The sequence below is a fragment of the Gobio gobio genome (genome assembly GCF_949357685.1).
Source record: "Gobio gobio genome assembly, chromosome: 12".
In the NCBI taxonomy this organism is placed as follows: domain Eukaryota; kingdom Metazoa; phylum Chordata; class Actinopteri; order Cypriniformes; family Gobionidae; genus Gobio; species Gobio gobio.
Window position 1 is genome coordinate 46,280,147 of NC_137105.1, and position 20,126 is coordinate 46,300,272.

The window sequence follows — 20,126 nt, forward strand, 5'->3', positions numbered from 1 at the left end:
CATGGGGGAAGAGCATGTTTAGAATGCCGTTTTCGGGGATCACAGCAATATATATAGGGAGAGGGTGGGCTCCTTGTATGAGCTGTGATTGGTCCATCCTTCGGACAGACGTGGTGTAATTGGTGCTTCCATAGTCTATCACGCCTGGGGGCGTTGCCATATGTGAGATACCTCACTCTGTTCTCAGAGAACCGGGGTTACGTAAGTAACCTAACGTTTTGCAGGAAGGTTTCTTCAAGCGTTGAGATGTTGCTGCAGTTCTTCTGGATTCAGTCTGTCTCAGTTTTTTCTGTTTCTTCATGTATTCCCAGACAGACTCGATGATGGTGAGATCAGATCATGCCGGCTGTTGTCGTACTACGAATTTTGGCTCAATAAACTCCTAATTACTGCTTACTGATAGTAAAGTAAAGGTAGTGCTGTAGTGGTTATGTTTAGGTAGCCTATGGCGTTGGGTTAAGGGATGTAGAATATGATCATGCAGATTAAGGGATTAATGTTATTATGGGTTGAAGGAAGATGGAAGACCAGGGAGGAGTGCAATAAACAGTTCTTTATTTGACAACAGAAATAGTCCTCGGAAATAAACAGAACAGAAAAAGTCCGGCGGTAAGCAGAGCCGGCGCCGAATCTGCCAAACGGCTGGTCAAAGATCGCTTAGAGATCAGAGAGGACGGAGGCCAGGGTCCCAGACGCCAATTGCCGTTCAGGGAAAACCTCAGCGGTAGTGAAGGTGGACAGCCACAAGCAGGCTCCGAACAGGTACTCTGCAAACAGGCACAGCTTGAACACACAGTCTATAGGCAGAGGATAACTCACGAGATCAACAGGCAACGATCAAGTGGACAGGCAGGGCAGGACAGGACAACATGAAAGTACTAGCGTCTCTCTATCAAAGTGAAACAATAATCCGACAACAAGACAGGAACGTAGAGGGAATAAGAAGCTGAGATAATCAAGGGAAAAGAGGAAGCAGGTGGGGGAATCAGAAGGGGAAGGAGAAACAGCTGTAACAGATAATGAGCAATGAAGATGCTGAGAGAGCGTAAAGTGAAAGTGAGAGCGTGGGTGACCACAAGAGAGAGACAGAGAGAAAGGAAAGAGAAGCCCAGGATCATAACAATTAATATGTGCTTTATACTAATAAACAGCCAATATTCTAGTAATAAACATGCTAATAAGCAACTAGTTAATAGTGAATATGTGTTCCCTGTCTGCGGTTGTCTGCAATTACAATGAAGTGTAATATAATAGAAATAAAAATGAAACGTATGGATGAATTGTTCATTATGAGATCAATAATAATTTCATGGCAAATTTAAACCTTACATATGTCAACTACTAAATCCGTTTTCTTCTCAAACTGAGGTTACACAAAAACCCTCAATATAAAATGTACATGGTTGTTTCTCTCTCTTTAAAATGCTCACCATTATTTTGACTATATTCTTTGGCGTTTAGCGCTTGACTTTGATTGGAGCGTACTCTGTGTCCTCTGCTGGGTTACTCTGTGTGTGAGCTGGTGTGGATGCTCTTTTAACATGGACTACAGCAGAATACAACACCTCATCCTGGAGAGAGATGAAAAGAAAGGAACTCAGTATTACATGTTTTAAGTAACCATTGAGCAACAGTGAGTTTGTGCTGACCTGATCGTCTTGTTTTCTATTGAGTTCCTCGTCATCACTGGTCTCCTTTTTCACATTTCTGCCTCCTACAACATAAAATATCTTAGCCAGAATGTTTTAACTCTTTCCCTGTCAGCGTTAAAAAAAAAAGATTTTTGTCATGGCCCACAGAATATTTTGTTGTAAGATCTAAACATGCAATATATAAAATAAAAAAACCTGTAAAAAAAATTTTTTTATCAACACTTGAATGTTAAAAAAAATGCAACATTTTGAGTAAAAAGCTAAAGAAAAAAAAATCACTTTTTTGTCAAAGACTACACCTGGATCAGATCCAGTGCAATGATCAAAACACAGATGGAGTAGACTGAGTCCATCAACACCTCAAAGCTTCACAGTCTTAACTACTTCCTGGGTCGACATTTCACTCGTAACATTTGAACGTTTTGAACGTTTTGATTTATATGCTATTTATTGTTGATGATCGCATTATTTTTCATTTGCAGCTTACATATGAGATTCTTTTTTGCCTGTTTTGATCTGGAGATACTGTAAGTTACGTTTGGGAGATGCGTAGCCTAATAGCATTACCCCAGTGATAACACAGGAAGCGTTTTCTCATAAAATACAAGATAACTTGTCAATTGTAACTTGTCAATTTGTCAAAGACATCAGTCTAAATATGTTGTAAAATTAGTTGGTTTTGTACCTATTATTCTATAGTGTTTCGAGAGAGCTGGGCTGGATACTATTGGGATTTTCCGATAACGTTATCTCTTATAAAGGTATAACTCATCTTAGGAGGTTGCTTAAGACAATGGTTCTCAAATGGGGGTACGTGTACCCCTGGGGGTTCGTGAAGGCACTCCAGGGGGTACGTGAGATTTTAAAATATAGCCTACATATATTTAAAAAGTAGCATCCGTGCAAAAATCCTTTAAAAATAATTATTTAATAAATATTTCAGGAAAATATAAGTACAAGTTCCTAAAATGAATTTTATATTCAGTAGGCAATTCAATTTCAGTATCCTAAAAACCCAGAGTCTCCCCTATACCAGGATGGTTTGACCCAACCTGTCATATGCCGCCTGGCATCACCTGTCAATCCCTTGGATCAACGATAGGGTGACCAGACGTATAACTTAAATATAAAAACCTTAACCCTAACCCCAAACAATTGCACTTGCAACCAAGACATGTAGAATACATATACTTTCTGCTTAAAATAATCCTAAAATGCTAAATAACAAGACCAATTAAGGACAGTAAGAATTATTTTCAAGCATAAACGTAACAACTTTTGAAGTAAAAAAAGTAATTTATATTGTATAAACTTAAATACAATTATAAAATGTTACAATATTTGTTGAATAGTTTTATTCATCATATTTAAGTTTTATTTTTGTAATGTGTTTTTGTTAAGTCATGTTACAATATTGTTTTGAACTGCTTATTTACAATGGTTAGCTTACCATTAACTGTTTTCATTGTTTGTTTGTTTTTTGTGTTTTTTATTGTATTAAATCCAGACCAAAAATCCTAATAATCAAACTAAATCATGATAATTATTTATGTTAATAATAATATAGGGACTCCACAACAACAACATTCAAAAATGTATTGTCCCTGTTTTTTAATTAAAATATAATAACAAATGAGATTTTAGTGATATTTTGACCACTCAAATAGGAAATGTCCCCGTTTCCATTTCAGAAATATGGTCACTGTTTTCACTACATTAGTTTGAATCACTACATTTTAGTGATGAGAAATATTTGCAATAAATTTAGTCATGGATTATTATCATTAAAAATGTTCTAAATAGTTTATTTGTTTCAAATGTTTGAATTTTGTATGTGTTTATCTGTTCCAAAGTTTAATAAGTCAGACACTGATGGCACAGTGCTCTGTTTTAAGTCTTTTTTTTCCAACCAAAAATGCTTTGCGCTGGTTAGGGGTATACTTGGCTGAAAAAATATTTCACAGGGGGTACATCACTGAAAAAAGGTTGAGAACCACTGGCTTAAGATATACCTTCTTAAGTGCGACGTTGCTGTCTGTGGCGGTGCTGCTGAATTGGTTTATCAATAACTCAAAAATCTATTATTCTCTATTACAGAAGATAATTTAATTAATTAATTAAATTTTTTTAGTTGATTTTATATTGTATGTGTAATTTCTGGGTGGGAGGGTTTCAGAAGGGGTTTAAAATGAGACAACTTGTAATCTCTTATTTTTCATTGAATGTATCATTATTAACTGTCTTGTTAAATACCAATAAGGGGCTGTTTAACTGCGTTATGTGAGAAAGCAGTGTTCTTTATAATAGAAGCACTTCGGAATTATCATAGTTGAAGTGGCATTTATCAAGACTCGTGAGATTTTATAAATATGATCCAAATTGCAAACTAATGCTGTGTTCCAGGCAGGTTTTTGAGCCCGTAAGTTACAACTTCAAACCCCGACTCACGACTTAGTAGCGAAGTCACGCCAAACTGCCTGAGCTCGGGAATTGTGGTAGCTAGATGTAAACAAAGCATGGCTGACTGTACAGGGCTTATGCTCATTTACAATCATTTCTATCACCAAAGGTGCTTACTCTTTGCTTATTTGAGGGACATGGAGGAGAAAAAACGGCGCATACGGAAAGAGAAGCTGTTATACCTTTTATTTTACGTTATTTGTTTATTTGTTTCATAAACACTGCATCCGTGGGGCTGCCATTGTTGTTTCGTGGGCTATGTGACGTCAGAGCTCGTAACTGGGAGTACATCGATCTAGTATGAGTGAGTTCACGGGTTTGACTGCCGTTCCAGTGCACTTTCACGGGTAGAAGGAGAAACACGGCTTCTGACATGATAGCCAGGGGACTAAAGTTTTCACGGATGAAATAGTGCACATAGACCTACACTGTCTTTGATTTAATTAGCACAACTATTCGCTGTATCACTGCCACAGTTTGACCAAACTCCCCTCCACAACCATTCCCTTTAAATAGACTATAATGGTTTGCCAGCTGATGTACCTTTGGATAATTTAAGTAAAAAGCTAACAAACATCAGTGTAATGACAATTGTATTCTTTGCATGAAAACACTTTAATTAACAGATTTATAATCATATAGACTGAGATGTAAAGAAACAGTGGCCACTATCAGAATCAACTGTCAATGATAAGGTATAGCTAAGAGTGATCCAGCCCAACTTTACGAACGAATGACTTACAGAAGGCATAACTAAGAACGTTTTGGGAAACACGCAACATTATGGTACAGCTTAAGGTATAACTTAAAAACGACGTAGCGTTATGAAGGTTTCGGGAAATGCAGCCCTGGGGCCCGTTCTTCGTACCTCGCTTAATACATCTAAGATGATTTGACAGATCCCAGATCTTTTAATCGTGATAACTGATCTCTGGCTAATTTGGTTCTTCAAACGAATTTGCGGATTGGATTAAAATATCTGGATTAAATGATCTAAGATCACTACGCGTTCTTGTGTTCCCTGAAGAGGGCAGATGCATCGATACTCGAAACCACGATCAGCAATGCAGCGATTGGCTGGCGTCAAGACAGCAACATAATGACATCATATAATTAAAAAGCCACCTGGCAAAAAACTTGACAAATTACACAAAAAACCCCCACGAATTTCTGAACCTTTATAAGGAAACAGCCAAACGACCAAACCAACATAAAAGCTATAATAGATAAATGATATATGTTTTTTTTTTTTTTAACATGATTACCAATTATTTATATTCACGATTTTATACAGTATTTGTACACCCTTTACATTTTTATTTCAATGTTGTAATTAAATTTTTAATTCAATTTGAAGCAGATTTGTAACGTGACAGTATTCAAGTTTCTTATGGGTCAAGATCAAATTATCCTCTCTTGCGCTGCATCAAGCCACTCCCATAATATCCGTGATCACTTAATGCACGGCTCAGATTAACTGTACAACATGTGTGTAAACCAATTAAAATAAAATTATATAAAGTAATATTCCATCACAAATAAATCGCTCAATCAAGTGGCTGTGTCTATAGTATTATACATTCTCATATACATATACAATATAACATTTTTATATTATTATTTAAAATTATTATTATTCCCCCTGGTTCAGTAATGAACTCTTGTAATAAAGTAGCAGTGGCTGGGACAGATTTTAAGTATCACCTCAAGATGCAATCTAATCCTGTTTACATGAAATAAGCTGCTCCCGAGCAGGTTTAATCTTACGGACCTGTTACTATGACAGCAAGTCCAGGATGAGCTTCGAAGAACCAAACAATCCGAGATCATGCCAAATCGTCAACAATCAAATCCAGCTAACTGAGTTAGCGACGTACGAAGAACGGGCCCCTGATCATTTACAAGTCATTCATGAGTTTATCTGAACAGAACGTGTGATTATGTGTGTTCATGTACCTCTGCATCTCCAGTAGATGAAAGCCAGTAATGCCAGAAACAGCACTGAGAGAATCACCCCCAAAATAATGAAAACATCTGTGGATAAAACTGAAAAAACATAACGACATGCATATTTTAAAATCAGTAGACTACAGATTTTCCACAATATGAGCTCATAAAAGCTGCTTGCATAATTATTCAAAATGATGAATTACAAACACAAGATGATGAGAGAACGCATTATCGTAATCGTTGCATAATGAAAAGCAAACCAACTTACACTGAGGTGTGTGTTGAGATGATTGAGGCGGTGTAAGTTCTTGTGTTTGGTGTGAAGGTTGATGAGTTGATACACTGACTGTCTGGATGTGTGGTTTCTCTGTTCAGAGGAGAATAGCTGTCAATGATAATATAACAATGCAAACAACATTTCATCCTTTTAAATGTTTAGATTCTTCATAATCAAAATTAATGATGATCAAAGTAACAGCATCAACACAGAGCAAAACTACCTTTAACCTGAAGTCTGTAGGAGACAAGTTGAGATGAGACAGAACACGTATAGACTCCTCCATGATCTGCGGTCAGTGCTGATATGTGTAGAGAGAGATTTCCTGGAGTTGTTTGATTTAACAGTTTGACTCTGTTCTTGTGGCGCTCACTCTTTTCCTTTGGGTAAATTTCCTCATAAGTGTTCAGATAATACACCCATCGTATCTGTTTAGGTTTAGCCTGTAGTTCAGTGCAGGAGCAGGGCAGAACCACAGACTCTCCTGAATATCCAGTCACAACAGTCACTGACTCTCTGTTCCAAACCAAATTACAGCCTAAAGAAATATTTAAAAATATTAAAAAAAACATTAATGACCTGCATTGTATAAGCACAAGTGAAACTCAAAGGTCAATGGATGATAAATTTAAAGTCTGTCATTGGTTCTTTATCTTTTTTATTCTCTGAATAATAGTTTTAATAAAAAGAAGCATTCACTCACCCTTAACTATTAACTGAATGTATGTGAGTTGTTCAGTCTTACACATATAGTTCCCCTGATCTTCCTCTCTGATGTCAGAAATGAGAAGAGACAGATTGTTTAGAGAACCTTCATTAAACAGCTCACGTCTGCCGCTGAACTTCTCATCCTCAAATACTTGAATCCATTGGTTTCTGCGGTTAAACAGCCAGGTGAATGTGTCGGCTGTAGACTGAGGGTCAGCACAGGAGCAGGGCAGCAGCACTGAACCACCTGTGTACGCTGTTATTACTGTCGTCCGACTCTCATCTGTAAGAATACAGCCTGAGAACAAGAGAGTTTGTTAATAACAAACGCTTTACTGGAATATATAATAATCAGATGAAAACTGGGAAGAGCCTTCAGGTTTCTGTTAATGAGCAGGACTTTATTGAGCTTATTAGATCTCTAAGTAATTATATTTCTGTTTTTTAAAAGTGGATATTAATTGAGCTTGATATTTGTTGATATTAAAATGCTATACATCCATACATAATTTACATGCCATTCAACAACAAGTTTCTGGTAGACAATCCTTCATCAGAGATCAAATTTTAATATCAAAATGCCATTCATCCAGTATCATCAATGTAAATTATGTATGGCATTTGAATATAAATAACGTCATCTCTATCAGAAACTTGTATTTTAATGCAATGTAAATTATGTAAATGTCAATTAAACATCATTTTGAACATTTCGTGAGAACCTTCATTTAAACCTTAAGAACTTTTAATGAACACAGAAAAACAATGTTGCTCAAATCTCTTCAGATTAAGTTTTTCCCCATTTGTGCACAAATACAATTTTTAGTTTCTGTATGCACTACTTCACTATTCATTTATTTTCACAATTTAAAGTGACAATAATTCAAAGGGATTTCAGTCATTGTGACAGACAATAAATTATATAATAATAATGTCACTGGCCTCACTGTTTGAATTGATCCAGCTATCCAGCCGCTAAACACTTCCACAATAAACTCCACGGAGGTGCAATTTATGAAGTTTAATCATGAATAGTGTGAAACTACAAAGAAGAGAAAATACACATATCAATTTCACAAAATAGATAAATCATCACACAAGGCAAAGAACCAACAACAATACAGTATATCAAAAGCATAGACTCATACTTTACAAACTTGAGTAGAAAAGATAACAAACATGCTGAATTAAATGCTATATTCGAAAGGTTACCAACACAGCAATAAAGTAATCATAATGTTCTCTAGACAAATCAAACAAAGTAACTTACAGATATTGCATTTCGAAGGACTTTGATAAGCATGATGAAGCTGGATGTCTGCAACCACATGGAGCACCTTGCACAACTCAAGCACTCAAGAAATATGGCATACTTCCTCTTTTAAACAGGAAACCATAGGAAAACTCAGAAATAAGTATCAAAATAAAAGTCCTTGTATAAACCAAAGTTTAAAGTCCAGCACACTCCCCGTCTGGGGTATGTAAAGAACCCATCTTAACTATAATATTTTAGGGGGAGTAAAGTAGAACCACTTCTGATATGGGGCGAATAAAGGTTTTCTGCATGCCTTCTCTGATAAATTTCAGCTCTACTTTTCGCACAAGACTATCTTTGCTTGGTAGTGTTTTTGCAATGATGGCCATAGGCCACTGATTTCTCTTGGCTTGGCCATCTTTCATTAACACAATGTCGCCTTCCTTGAGGCAAGGCTTCTTGTCTTGCCATTTCTGCCTACTCTGTAGAGTGGCAAGATACTCACGGCGCCATCTTGTCCAAAATGTTTCTGCAAGATTTTGCACTCTTTTCCACTCAGCCTTAAAAAGACCTTCATCGGTAAACTCGCCAAGTGGCGGAGGAATTGAACAGGTTTTCTGGGTCAGCAGAATAGCAGGGGTGAGTATCAAAGGAACTTCAGGATCCGAAGATACTGGCACGAGAGGGCGTGCATTAATGATAGCAGACACTTCAGCCATGAGGGTTACAAGAACGTCGTGTGTGAGATGCAGGGACTTTCTTTCAAGCAACATACAGTCAAGAATACGTCGGGCTATACCCACCATCCTTTCCCAAGCACCTCCCATATGTGATGCATGGGGAGGGTTGAATACCCATGTACAAGCATGTTCTTGTAGATACTTCTGAAGACCAGAGCCTGAAGTTTCTTTATTCATCTTGAGCTCCTGCACTGCTCCAAGAAAATTTGTGCCACAATCAGAGCGTATCTGCTTAGCAGGTCCCCTTATTGCAAAAAAACGTCGTAGAGCATTAATGAATCCGCTTGAGCTCAATGTCTCTACCACTTCAATGTGCACTGCTCTTGTGCACATACATGAGAAAATGACTGCCCATCTTTTGGAATTGGAGCAGCCTCCTCTGGTGCGGCGAGAAACAACCTGCCATGGCCCAAATACATCGACTCCTACATATGTGAAGGGTGGAGCCACTTGGAGTCTTTCTGCAGGCAAGTCTGCCATCTGCTGGAGCTCTGTAGGACGACGAAGCTTTCTACATGTCACACACTTGTTAAGTAGACTTCCAATGCATCTTTTGGCACTCATCAGCCAATACCCTGCTGCTCGTATTGCTCCCTCAGTAAAATGCCTTCCTTGATGCTTGACTGCTTGATGGTAGTGTCGAACAAGCAAGGTTGCTACGTGATGTTTCCCAGGAACGATCACAGGATTGCATTCTTCCTTCTCAAGACCTGCCTGAGTAATACGGCCTCCAACACGCAGAAGACCTTTATCATCCAGAACAGGACGAAGTTTCTGTATACTACTTTTAGGTGAGAGATTGCTTCCTGCTTTTATATCACTTAGCTCTTCGGGATAGGCTACATTTTGAACGCTCTTTAGGATCACAATCCTGGCTTTTTCCAATTCCTCATTTGTGGGACTGTTGCTACAGAGATGCCATCCACTACATCTTGGCTCTTTTGATAAATGGGAGAATGACTGGGAAATGTGGCTTAAATGAGCGATCGCTCTGATTAACTTACTCAAGCTGGAGAAGCGTTCAAAACGCTCAGGAGTCAGGAACTGATTAGGCACTGCAGTTAGACATGAAATCACTTGTGGTCGGATTTCTGGATCCAGTTCAAGATCAACAAGGTCATGGTTCTCTTGAAGGAAGGCATTTAAGGGTGGAGAGTTCAAAAGGAAGTCTGGCCCTGTAAGCCAATTTGTGCTACTGAGATAGTCAGCTGATACAGATCTTGACCCATGATCTGCAGGATTGACATCGGAGGGAACATAGTTCCATTGACTAGGGGTAGATGACTGAAGAATTCTTTGGATTCTGTTGTTCACATACACATAAAAGCGTTTTGTTCGATTATGAATATATCCAAGAACAACTTTACTGTCGGTGTAGAACTGGATACTGTTGAACTGCAAGCCTATTTCTTCTACAACCATGTCTGCGATCTCAACTGCTAGAACTGCTGCACAGAGCTCTAATCTTGGAACAGTCAGATCTGGCCGTGGTGCCAACTTTGTCTTTCCAAACACGAAACCAGTATCTATTTGGCCATTTTGAGATGTGGATCGCAGATAAGCTACAGCGGCAACAGCTTTCATGGATGCATCTGCAAATATACACAATTCTCTTGTCTGAACCTCTGAAGTAGGAAAAGATGAGTAAGTACGTGGTATCTTAAGATCTTGCAGGGTTTGTAAGGAGTTCCTCCATCTGATCCATTCGGGTTTTATGTCATCTGGTAATGGAGAATCCCAGTCTTCGGCCTGCATTGAGAGTTCCCGCAGCAACAGCCTGCCTTTGATGGTAACAGGAGCAATGAAACCACATGGATCATATAAGCTGTTTACGGTTGACAGTACACCTCGCCGGGTGAATGGCTTCTTATCAACAATAGCTTGGAAAGTAAATGTGTCTGATGCCAAGTTCCATGACACTCCTAGACTACGCTGGACTGGGGTATCTTCAAAGAAGAGGTCAACATCTTTGAAATCCACAGCCCGATCTTCAGGGTGAAATGCCTCAATTACTGCAGGTCGATTAGAGATTACTTTATGTAGCCTAAGGTTTGCTACCGCAAGCATGTCTTGAGTTTGCTTCAGAACACTAATGGCTGCCGTTTCAGTGGGGAAGGATTTCAGAGCATCATCAACATAGAAATCGTGCTCAACCAACTCTTTCATTTCACTGTTGAAGTTCTTTTCTTCCTCTTTGGCTGCTCTATGCAAACCATATATGGCAACAGCAGGAGAAGGACGATTGCCAAACACATGAACACACATTCTGTACTCCACTATTTCTTTACCTGGGTCATTGTCTTGATACCAGAGAAAGCGCAGAAAATCTCTGTGATCCTTTCTGACTAAAAAACAGTGGAACATATGCTGAATGTCAGCGGCAATCGCAACCGGCTCCCTTCGAAATCTTAGCAACACTCCCAGGAGGTTATTGTTAAGATCTGGCCCCTTAAGTAGGACATCATTCAAGGAGACTCCATCATAAGGTGCACTGGAGTCGAAGACCACACGGATCTTGTTTGGCTTCTTCGGGTGATAAACACCAAACAAAGGGAGATACCAGCACTCTTGGTCTTTCTTGAGTGGGGGAGCAATTTCTGCATGTCCGTTAACAAACATGTTCGTCATAAACTCAAGAAAATGAGCTTTCATCTGAGGACGTTTGTCCAAAGTATGACGAAGTGAGGAAAGACGGTTGTAAGCATACCCTCTGTTATTTGGAAGCCTTCTTCTAGGAACTTGAAACGGCAAAGGAGCCACCCAGCCATTGGATTCATCTTGGTAGAACTCTTTGTCCATTATGCTTAGAAACCTGGCATCATCCACTGACAGTGCAAGCTTGTGATCTCTGGATTTACGAACAAAGATTGATTGGCCCAGCTTCTCGCTTGCACATGTTGCTAAAGCACTTACACCTTTTGCTGTGAGATGATCTCGCAACTGAAGCTTGGCGCCATACTGCTCTTTTACATGGAACTGACTCTCACAGGGCCAGAAACAGCTGGGGCGACCACTTTCGAGTATGGAGGTCTTAAAAACATCTACACGAGCAGGTCGATGAGCACCTCCCAGACACACATCTCCAATAACTACCCATCCTAAATCTAACCTTTGAGCAAATGGAGCGTTGTGTGGACCATTAATCTGTTGACGGACCTTGTGGACCCTAATGAGGTCCCTGCCAAGTAGAAGGAGAATATTAGCATCTGGGTCTAGGGCTGGTATTTCCTCAGCAATATCCCTGAGGTGACTGAAATGACACGCTGCATCTGGAGTAGGAATTTCAGAACGAATGTTAGGAATCTGATTGCATTCTAGCAGTGTAGGAAGATGAAGGCTTACACTCTTATCCAATGACTCCACAATGTAGCCACTTGCTCTCCTTCCTGTGGTCTCTTTTAGTCCAGCACATGTCTTGAGTGAATATGGAAAAGAAGATCCTTTGATTTTAAACTCTTCAAAGAATTCTGTTCTTACCAATGAGCGATTGCTCTGATCATCCAGAATTGCATACATTCTTCTGGATTCTACCTTATTACCCACAGGATAGACGTTAACCAAACAAATCTTGGAACATGCTCTGGCACTCACTCCAGCTCCACACACTTCAGTACACTTTGATGTTACCTCTTGATCGAATAATTCTCTTTCCTCCCCGCCATCTTCTAAGACAGGAGAGATGGTTTTCCTCCAAGGTGCTGGACCTGGATGTAGAGCTGACACATGATGCTCACTATCACATTCAGTGCAATGGATTTGAGCTTTGCAGTTTTTTGCCATATGATCTGTAGAGGAGCAGCACCTGAAGCATACTGAATGTTCCTTAAGAAACTGTTTGCGATCTTCAAGACTTTTTGCTCTGAAGCCTCTGCATCTTTTTAGTGGATGAGGCTTGTCATGGATGAGACAGTATCGCTGAGGGTCAACAGTCCTTATCCTGTCCGTAGCATCTCTTGTCTCAAACATGTTAACTTGGGTTTTATGCACAGCTATAGAAGCTTGCCTGAATTTATCTGATCTTTCCCTTTTTTCTTGTGGTGCTGAATGAAAAATGGTAAAGCTGGGGTCTGTTCTTGTTCTTGCTTCTGAACGAATAAAGTCGGCAAACACAGAAAATGGTGGGAAGGCCACAAGATGCTCTCTCTTGTACTTTGATCCATACGATATCCATTTTTCTTGGATATTATAAGGAAGTTTTCCTACAATCGGGCTCAATCCATGAGCGGTGTCAAGGTAGGACAACCCAGGAAGATACCCATCCAGCTTGGCTGCCTCTAACTCTGCAAGCAGATCTCCAAGATCACGCAGCCTATACAGATCTTTACCTGATATTTTAGGGAAGTTTTCCAATTTAGAGAAGAGAGCCCTTTCAATTGCCTCTGATGAGCCATACATTTCCTCTAACCTCTCCCAAGCCATTTGTAAACCATTAAAAGGGTGCCTAATATTCACTGATTTTATTCTTCGTACCTGTTCAGATGATTCTCTTCCGAGATATTTGATGAGCAAATCTATCTCTTCCTCTGGCTTAAGGTCAAGGTCTGCAATGGTACTTTTAAAAGATGATCGCCAAGCCCAGTAGTTTATAGGTCTATCATCAAAAGAATTCAATCCAGAAGTTACCAACTGACTGCGTGCAAGGTATTTGGCCAGGCTGTAAGTGTCTGACATGTGCTCAGGACTGCTTCGTGCATTGCAGCTAGTAGCTTGATGTCTTACATAGTCTGCAGTGCGTTGGAGACTGATCTCTTTGGAAACCTCTGATGCTGATACATGGTCTACTTCTGTGAAGGCTGCTGCTAGAATTTCTGCTTCCGCTATAGCCGCATCTTTTTCTTTCTCTTCCTGCAGTGCCTCTAGAGTTGCTTGAAGTCGGGCTTGTTCCACTTTAAGCTCAATTTCTTTCTTTGCATGAGCCGCTCTTGCCTTGGCTGCCTCTGCCCTTGCACGAGCTTTCGTGATGGCTAAACTAGCCGTAGAACTTATTGATGAGGTAAAGGATTGAGAATTTGAGCAAGCATCATCACTTTCTTTGTGCATGCGATGGCGCAGTGATGATTTAGATTCTCTTGAAGACATGATCTTTGTGCAGGCTTACAGGCAGAGGTATTACTTTATCCCTCTGATAGATGCAGTTGTTAGACAGACATCCCATTCATCTTTCCAATTTGTTGCGTATCTTTTCACTGTCACTGGCCTCACTGTTTGAATTGATCCAGCTATCCAGCCGCTAAACACTTCCACAATAAACTCCACGGAGGTGCAATTTATGAAGTTTAATCATGAATAGTGTGAAACTACAAAGAAGAGAAAATACACATATCAATTTCACAAAATAGATAAATCATCACACAAGGCAAAGAACCAACAACAATACAGTATATCAAAAGCATAGACTCATACTTTACAAACTTGAGTAGAAAAGATAACAAACATGCTGAATTAAATGCTATATTCGAAAGGTTACCAACACAGCAATAAAGTAATCATAATGTTCTCTAGACAAATCAAACAAAGTAACTTACAGATATTGCATTTCGAAGGACTTTGATAAGCATGATGAAGCTGGATGTCTGCAACCACATGGAGCACCTTGCACAACTCAAGCACTCAAGAAATATGGCATACTTCCTCTTTTAAACAGGAAACCATAGGAAAACTCAGAAATAAGTATCAAAATAAAAGTCCTTGTATAAACCAAAGTTTAAAGTCCAGCACAAATAATACATATTATTAAATAATATTTTTATGAATATAGATTTAATATTTAATATTAATATTATAACAATAGTATAGATTTAAAAGGCTGTGAGATGGGATGGGTAAAAATGTCTTCTTGTAGGCCTACAATATTTTATGTTCTTACATATTCTTTTATAATTTATTGATAACAAACATAATTCGGATGCTTTCTGTCTAAAGGCATCATCGTGTGCAATACAATATAATAGGCAAATATACAAGTCATTTTTAATTCAGCACTTTTTCTAAATAAAATAGGAAAAATATTTATTATAGGCCTATTCATTATGATAATTCCAGGTTTTTATGACTGCGCAGGTTGTTTAAGGCATTTCACTCGTTGCCATGACAAGTAAACGCAACATGTTCCCTCCCGGTCACCATATAAAAACCAAACTGTCCATTTCATCCTTTAGGAACTCAAAGATCATTTCAGTTTGAATGTCTCTACAATACAGATTAACTCAACGCTCTGCAGGTGTGAACAGACACAGTCCGGTCTTAGAAAAACTACAAAATACAGTTTTCAAAATACAATACAATTAATTAAGCTTTATTTAAAAAAAAAAAAAAAAAAAAAGTATCTTCACACTGATCCCACACCAGTTCCTCCTAAATTAAAATAAGTAAATACATAAAAATATCTTAACTTACCAGTGCTAAAATGAATCATAAAGAAGAAAAGATATAAATGGTCCCTCATGACTGGTTCTCACTCAATAATGGCACGACTCTATTTTAGGTCCTGTTAACACTTCCAGCAGAAACCTCAACTTCCTGTTTTATATTCTGTAAAAAGCCTGAACGAAGCTGCATGAGAAAACAGATGAAGAGCACGTGATCAGCAGCTCTTGCAGATCACACATCTTTATATATTCTTACATTTGTGCAGTGTCATTTTCCACATGAAACCACAGATGCCCTCACACACACACACACAAATACACTCAGATGCTTCCTTAAAACACATCTATTCATATCAATCACACTCATGCCCACACAATAAAGTTGCACTACCGTTTTACAATGCAATGCAATATTAACATTACTGCTATTAAGTGTACTATAAGTGTAACAGTAGTAAACTTTAAGTGCACAACTATTTCACGTTTCTCATTTGTATTGCATTTGTACTACAAGTGAACTTATAAGTATACTAATTTACTATTTTAAATTTTTGTAGTACATTTTTTTTGTTTATGAAAGTGCACTTTGAAGTGTAATCACAGTGAACTAGTTTAGTAGCCGCAAGTATACTTGTAAGTTTTCTTTAAGTGAACATACCATCATACTTAGTTTCTATGTATATTATTTTTGCACTTTAAGTATACTACTATGTTCCTATTTAGGTATTAATTTTTATACTTGAAATATACCGGCTTTAACTGTACTTTAACTCATTTTAAAAACATTTTATTCTAGTTTCATGCCTTCTTTTTTATCAACACTTGAATGTGGGTAAGTTTCATTTAAAAAAAATAATAAAATAAATTCACATTTGTCAAAGAATACTTCTGTCAGAACTATGATCAAAACCAGTGGCAGGTGGTGGAACATTTTCTGTAGGGTTGTGTCTAGCTCCATGCTTTACTGGGGACTTAAGGGGTTGGGGATCATCAAACCTTACAATTGTTTGGCTTTAGAGCTAATTCAAATTATGTTGTAGTTATGCTTCCAATCTCATCTCATATTTAATGTTTTTCAAAATGTTGTACTTTATGTAGCAAATGAGAATTGTTAAAATTATTGTTTATATTTTGAGGGTCTTGTTAATGATTTTCAGTTTTGTTCAAAGTAAATAAAGCAACAGTTTTTCAATAACGGAAGATTATGTAAAAGTATGGTAATTGGGGTAAAAGGCACAATAATTACCATGATAATAAATTGTTAGCGGACTTTAACATTTGTTGACATGACATGGTTAGAATTAATCATATCATATATTAAGTTGGTTGTCCACCTTAGAGATGATCATCATATGTATAATGAAACCATCAGATTAAAAAAATATGATAATCATAATATAATAAAAAATATATTTATTTGTTAGGCTACTACTGTAAAGTATTATGGGATCACATTCATAAGCTTCAACTCCCACCTCTACCTTTTTTTTTAGTTTTTGAAAAGTTATCCTGCTTTCTCACTCTTAAAGTTCCACCCTGTTAGGCTCTGTTATGAAGAATGTTTGTCCGGTCAAAAAAATGTTAAAACATTTAAAGTGTTGTGTGATCACAAGATGCCTTAACCCCCCCTATGAGCACATGGTGATTAAATGTACAACACATTTATTTTATAGAAAGGAAAAGGGCAATCTCACTCAAAGAGCAGTAGCAGTAGTAACATTAAGTGACATGGCATCTGACGCACAGAGGCCATTGGCACATGTTGCTATGCTTAGTGACACACCCTGTGGCACTTCCGGTTCTCAGTGGCATGTGCCAGCAGAGAGTGGCATGTGTCACTGACATTGTCGCGAAACACTGACTCTGACAGTGACAGTGAGTCGCGGAACATCTCGCTGTATGTTGTGACACTCAGCAGTGACTGACAGATGAGCTGAGCAGCTGTTCTGGTGTATTTGTGCCACAAAAACCTAAACAAACTATTTTCGAGATATGTTTGAAATAAATGTCAATTGAACGTTTTAAAAGATCGTAATATATGACGTGTTGGTTTGTGACAATCTTCTGTATCTGCCACTGAATGTTAAATGTAATGCCATGAATGTTGTTGATCATGCAAACTGCACATCCTATAAAACACGAATAAACCATTCGTCATAAGTCAATAGAAATACCGCATTAACAGTCGCACACGTTACTGTAAACCTTTAAATTGTGCATGCAAGCATCATGATGCTGCACGCTCGCCTATAGGTGTCAGTATACACATTAGCCAGCGCAAAGATACACCATAACTTATTACAGTTGAGGAACATCAACGGTGTATTTGACATTTTGTTTAATTAGTTAGACGGCAATGCAGGGTCTGATATATAAATAGGCTAATTTGTAAATACTTTATCTGATTTAAATTATATAATGGTAGGCCTATATATAATTTATATTCTATAAATGATTTACTTATTATTTATATTAATATCAGTCTCTGATTACTTGTTTATTTTTGCATACCTACCTACTCATGGCTTTAATATTTCACAACTAATTTTATGGAATTATGTAATAAGAAAGAAACACATTTTTACAAATGTGAACGCTTTCCTTCTGGAGATTCCTGAATGTCACACCATGGTGGACAGTGGCATAAGTCAAAAGTTTTAGTGACACATGCCACTGTCCACTGACAAATGTCACTAGTTTTAGTGACACATGCCACTGTCCACTGACAAATGTCACTAGTTTTAGTGACACATGCCACTGTCCACTGACAAATGTCACTAGTTTTAGTGACACATGCCACTGTCCACTGACAAATGTCACTAGTTTTGTGACACATGCCACTGTCCACTGACAAATGTCACTAGTTTTAGTGACACATGCCACTGTCCACTGACAAATGTCACTAGTTTTAGTGACACATGCCACTGTCCACTGACAAATGTCACTAGTTTTAGTGACACATGCCACTGTCCACTGACAAATGTCACTAGTTTTAGTGACACATGCCACTGTCCCACTGGCATTTATGCGGAGTATGTTGCTGTATGACGTGGCCTACTGACACTGTCTGCCCATTATGTAGATGGCGTGGCATACGCACTTAATGTAAGAAGGACATTTAATTAATAATACGCTGATTTCAAACATTACATCAAAGTATTAATTGTTTTGTGTGTATGTATATTTACTATAAGTTTCTTTCTTTTTGTAAAAAGAAAAATTGACTATGTATTTAACTATACATTGTTTTGATAAAAAAAAAATGTATTTGGACATAGTACTGACACTTCTGCTTGGAACTATAAAAGAATATTTAGAACTATTTAGCCTCAACAAAAAAGTGAAACGTTCAAATTAAAGTGGTATCAACCACCATGGGTATGTGCAACCACAAATTGACACTTACCAATCGGGTATTTCATATAATTTTAAACTAGCATGAGAGAAAATGACCATTGTAAAGTGGCATTTGCCATTGTTAAAAGAATTATGAAAACTGGCACTAACCGTTTTGAAGTGTGCTGGACCTTGACACTGTCACCAACTCTGCTTATAGATAGGCTACTATCCAAAACTGGATATCTATTATAATGTGGCTTCAGCAAGTCAAACATTTTATCAAAACATCTCCAGAAGGAATGCATGTTCACATTGTAAAAAATTGGTTTATTTCTTATTACATAATTCCATAAAATTAGTTGTGAAATATTAAGCCATAGATGAGAACCACTTACCACATATTAAATGATACCTATTTTAAAAATAATTTGTGGTTATTGTAGACTAATCCCCAATGTTAAGTCAATCATGGCATATAAAATGTTTACACATTTTTCAGTAAAGTAGAGACAGAAAAGAGACTCAACAAAAATGCAAGTTAAAGCAACAGCTTTTTTCTTTTAATAGATAGATGCATACTTCAAATTAGTCAAACTTGACCATGCCAGAGGCCATTAAAAGTTCAACCGCATAGCGGCAAATCTTCTCCTTTCTTTGTACAAGAAGTATGGTCACCTTAAAAAAATGGGGAAAAAGTTTTCCATCAAGCAGCAAATAACACAAATCGACATCAAGTATTAAGATAATGAATGATTCCACATACCTCTGGAATCATAACATCAAATATGTAGTTCAGGTTTTCAAGATCTCCATCTGCATCCACTGCTCTCTTTATCTTATCAGCAAGTTTGATGAGCTATTAAATATGAGAAATTTAGGATAATAAGGAACCTCTTGTAGTAAAATAATAATACAATATACTGTAACTAAAATGTGAAAAGCGTTTAACAAGAAGCTTTTTACTCACATCACTTTCGCTGAAATAGCACTGTTTTGGCTTTAAGTGCTGCTTGAATTTCAGTGATGTCTCTGGATGTTTCCACAGATAAAACCGACAGGATTTGATGTCTTCATTGTGAAAAGCTTCATGTAAAGCCTGTTGGAACAGAATATGTTAAATAATTTTATATACAGGGAGTGCAGAATTATTAGGCACGTTGATTTTCTGAGCATATTTTTTTTCCAGGCACATTTGACCAATTCCAAACCACAGTAATCCTAATAACTACTATTGATTTAGTATTTAATAATGTATAAGTGATATATAATTGTTCATGAAGCCTGGAAATGAAAATCACCTTATATTCAGGTGTGCAGAATTATTAGGCATGTTTTCTTTTACAGATAAATTGAGCAAAAAAAGAGATTTAACTCAGA

General features: G+C 37.6%; 1 protein-coding gene across 5 annotated transcripts; it reads right to left on the minus strand.

Moving 5' to 3' along the window:
* Positions 1-538: 538 nt before the first annotated feature.
* On the minus strand, positions 539-15,508 carry LOC307135295 (uncharacterized protein). Of its 5 annotated transcripts, none has more exons than XM_079831614.1 (9): positions 15,439-15,508; positions 7,990-8,089; positions 7,043-7,345; positions 6,563-6,877; positions 6,331-6,429; positions 6,069-6,158; positions 1,650-1,714; positions 1,431-1,571; positions 539-767 (listed from the first exon to the last, which is right to left on the minus strand). In XM_079831614.1, the coding sequence occupies exons 3-8, from the start codon at positions 7,086-7,088 to the stop codon at positions 1,458-1,460; spliced, it is 729 nt and encodes a 242-aa protein (XP_079687740.1). In that variant the 5' UTR covers positions 7,089-7,345; positions 7,990-8,089; positions 15,439-15,508; the 3' UTR covers positions 539-767; positions 1,431-1,457. The 5 variants fall into 5 exon arrangements, with proteins under 5 accessions (XP_079687740.1, XP_079687738.1, XP_079687741.1 ...); XM_079831612.1 differs by lacking the exon at positions 15,439-15,508 and adding an exon at positions 8,318-8,479; XM_079831615.1 differs by lacking the exon at positions 15,439-15,508 and having other exon boundaries at positions 7,995-10,504.
* Positions 15,509-20,126: the final 4,618 nt, after the last annotated feature.

What these genes read in the sequence shown, in the direction of transcription:
- LOC307135295 (XM_079831614.1), bottom strand. Translation starts at nt 7,088, where the DNA reads ATGTGTAAGACTGAACAACTCACATACATTCAGTTAATAGTTAAGG. An exon ending in ATCTCAACACACACCTCAGT is followed by an intron (nt 6,159 to 6,330) that starts GTAAGTTGGTTT and finishes ATGTTTTTTCAG; the next exon opens with TTTTATCCACAGATGTTTTC. An exon ending in ATAGAAAACAAGACGATCAG is followed by an intron (nt 1,572 to 1,649) that starts GTCAGCACAAAC and finishes ATCTCTCTCCAG; the next exon opens with GATGAGGTGTTGTATTCTGC.